Genomic DNA, 3,387 nt, shown 5'->3' with positions numbered 1-3,387 from the left:
CACAAGGTTGCACTTGCCTAACTAAGGTCCATAGATTTCTTTTTGAATGAAATGAACCTCAGAACATACAATGGATTATCATGGTATATTATGATTTCCAGTATTGTAAGGCAAAGAAAAATTTCCATCTTACATTATTAAGGCCTCACAGATATGAGGGCTATTCCCTCTAGATGTGGGCCAATTGTTGAAGGTTTGCAAAGCAAGAATTTTATCACATGAGATGCCCTTAGCCCTCAAAAACATAGTAAAAGGGANATATGAATCAATATTCTTTTATTGTTGATTGAGTTTTATACAACAAATAAGTCTTTCCATTCTATTTACCTGTCCCTAGACAATATTTTTGTAAGATTCCAAAAATTTTGCTTGTGTGAAATATGTTCATTCTGACTTAGCTTTGTCAAAATAGAGTCCCTATTCCCTAAGCATGTTTCCCATAATTGAGTCATGAAAGAAAGAACTAAAATAATCATTAATGAAAGCAATTGGAGGACAAGGAGGCAGAGAAAATGGGTTTTGGTTTACTAACATACACACACACACACAAACACTTGACCATACAACATAGTCATTTCTTGGAATTTGCTTGCTTCCTTTGTAAAAAAGGGGTGACAGAAAGGCAATAAAAGAAAGTGGGTCCTTGGATTTCTACCTTGTCTCTATCTTATAGGGCATGACATGGGCAATCTACATATCTCTGTGTGTTCTGGTTTGGGTCTGTATGAGATGCTACCCACAAGAGAGCGCCAAAGCTTTAGGGTGTGGGGCCTGTGCTGAGTTAGCAAGTTCCAAGGAGCATCCTTGGCTGGAGGGATGGATCAGTGGTTAAGAGTACAAGGGACAAAACTTCAGGTTCTGGAGCCTGGGCCAACTTCTGCTTATTAGGTTTCCTCCTCGGTGTGGATGCAACTGGACAAAGTGGTCTCATACAAACAAGGCCACACACGCCATCCTTGCCAGTTGTGAGGAGCGGGGGAGGCCGCTGCCCCAAGATGGCACCCGATATGGCTGCCAGGTCTTATGACCTGTGCCTGACTTCCTCATTACCTCTGATTTAGCCACATCCCAGCTGCCTGTTCTTGGCAGACGCCATGCCTCATCAGCTCGCCTGAGGTGTCGTCACTTGCTGTGAACCAATGGACTGCCACTATGTGACTGGGGTGATTGGGAGGAGTCAGTAGGGTATTTAAGGTGAGCCCCAGGGTTTTTCGGTGGATTCCTGTTTCTGCATTGGAATGCGAAGTGTTCCTGAATAAACCTGTTTGAAGAAGGACAAAGTGGTGTTCAGTCTTTCCTGCTGGTCGGGGTGGATGTGACAAGTGGTGGAACCTGTATGGAGACTTCTGCTTCAATAGAGCGCTGCAGGTCCAGAACTTCAAGAGGTCAGGGTAGCCAGCTGGAAAGTTTCCAGGTAAGTGGGACGATTCAACTTCTCAGTTAGAGACAATAAGGTTCCCGGTTAGGGACGATTAAGATAAAACAGTTATGGGTAGCACAACATCAGGGCAGTCCGTTCGCCAGGCATTAAAGGGTTTGTTGAAAGTACAAGGAATCAGGCTGAAAAAGGAGATGTTAGAAAACTTTCTAAAGGCCGTTGATCAGGTGGCTCCATGGTTCCCTGTGTCAGGGCATCTTACAGGGCCTAGTTGGGAGAAATTAGGGAAGGATCTGAAGTTTGCCGAGGAGCAAGGGGTCCTCATCAAGGGGGTGCTTCCAGTATGGAAGTTAGTACGTAATTGTACTAAGGACAGGGAGAAGTGCGGGGCTGATTTGCAGAAAGGGAATGAGGCTTTGACTAAGGTAAGAGAGGAGAGATCACAGGAGTCTGATGTAGAAAGTAGCTCTAGCGAGGGGGACCTGTCTGAGGATGATTTAGAAAGCCTTGCAGACAGTCTCGGAAAAAGTGAGAGTGAAGGTTCAGACTTCAGCACCAGGTCCTCTGCGACCACTGTCATACGATGGGAGGAGGGCGTCCGGACGGTCTCTACACCCAGAGACATGGAGAGAGCTAGGAGCACAGTGCTACCCAGTGTTCCAGGATGCACAAGGAGCTAGATTTCATGAACCATTAGACTGGAAGATTATACAGAGACTGGTTGAGGGCGTAAGTGGTGACAGGGTGTAGGAGTGAGGAGCTAAATCAGAGAGTTGATCTAGTGCAGGAACAAGTTGATGTGTTGATGTGAGTGGATCTCACAGGGAACTGGTCATATCAACTTGATGGTATGCTGAGGGATCTCCGACAGTCCATTGTTCACATCGTCACAGCAATATCGCACCTCAAGGAATGGGCTGGCATAGGAAGGCTGGCAATCATCTGCATTGCCACAGGAGTATGGCCCTGTGGTGCATTTGCTGTATGCAAAAAAGGCAGACCCGTGCGCAGGCACTGTTGATTAGGCTTTTGCAGCCCTAGAACTGGAACAATATTCTCAAGTGTGGCTTGGCATGCTAAAGAAGTAGTCAATGATGGATAAGACTCCCTGGAGGTGTTACCAACCTAAGACAGGGACCAGACCACTGCTGTCTGTCCTCCCGATGATGGGTAAGGAGCATTATCACAGGGGCAACCTAAGACAGGCCAAAATAATAAATAAGGGGGAGATGTGAGGAACGGGTGCGGCCACCGCCCCAAGATGGCGCCCGGGATGCCTGCACCTGACTTCCTCATTACCTCTGCCTTAGCCACATCCCAGCTGCCTGAACTGCACAGATGCCATGCCTCCTCAGCTCACCTGAGGTGTCTCACTTGCTGTGAACCAATGGGCTGCCACTACGTGACTGGGGTGATTGGAAGGAGTCAGTAGGGTATTTAAAGCGCGCCCCGGGGTTGTTTGGTGGATTCCTGTTCCTGCATTGCAATTCGAAGTGTTCCTGAATAAACCTGCTTGAAGAAAGACAACATGGTGTTGCATCTTTCCTGCTGGTCAGGGTGGATGCGACAGTCAGTGCCAGGGATTCAAACATGACAGAAAACACTTCCTTCCTTCAGTGCTTCTTAGTGCACAGCAAGGTGGAAAACAACAAAACAGAATGATCCCCTGAGAGTTACAACATGGTGTCTGTCTGTCTGTCTGGAAGGCCCTCACTCAGAAACCAACCAGTGCCATGACCTACCAGAAACATGATCTTTGCTTTTCAGGAAGTCATGACTAGACAAATTGGAGTTGGTATCACTGCCATTTATGTCTGAAAGAGAGCCAGGGGACAGAGTGACTCACACAGATCACAGATGAACCCACAATGTCTCACGCAAGAACCATCTCAGCTTTCCTTTGGTTCCTTATCATGTAATCAGAACCAAAAGAGACATCTAAATGTGGTTTTGAGTTCTGTGGTTGTACTTCTACTGCTGGGCCAGGTACATGAACAACTTCCATACTA

The 3,387-nt window shown here is 46.7% G+C and overlaps 1 protein-coding gene across 1 annotated transcript in view; it reads left to right on the top strand.

Moving 5' to 3' along the window:
- The first annotated feature begins 2,228 nt into the window (after positions 1-2,228).
- LOC110287928 (uncharacterized protein C4orf3 homolog) overlaps positions 2,229-3,387 on the top strand; it is a 4,543-nt gene continuing 3,384 nt past the window's right edge. The window contains exon 1 of the mRNA XM_021154414.2: positions 2,229-2,336. Within this exon, the coding sequence (XP_021010073.1) occupies positions 2,229-2,336 (108 nt within the window). The remainder of the gene's footprint in view (positions 2,337-3,387) is intronic.

Source organism: Mus caroli, unplaced genomic scaffold (genome assembly GCF_900094665.2).
Source record: "Mus caroli unplaced genomic scaffold, CAROLI_EIJ_v1.1 scaffold_18301_1, whole genome shotgun sequence".
Lineage (NCBI taxonomy): Eukaryota > Metazoa > Chordata > Mammalia > Rodentia > Muridae > Mus > Mus caroli.
This window is presented reverse-complemented; position numbering and strand designations above follow the sequence as displayed.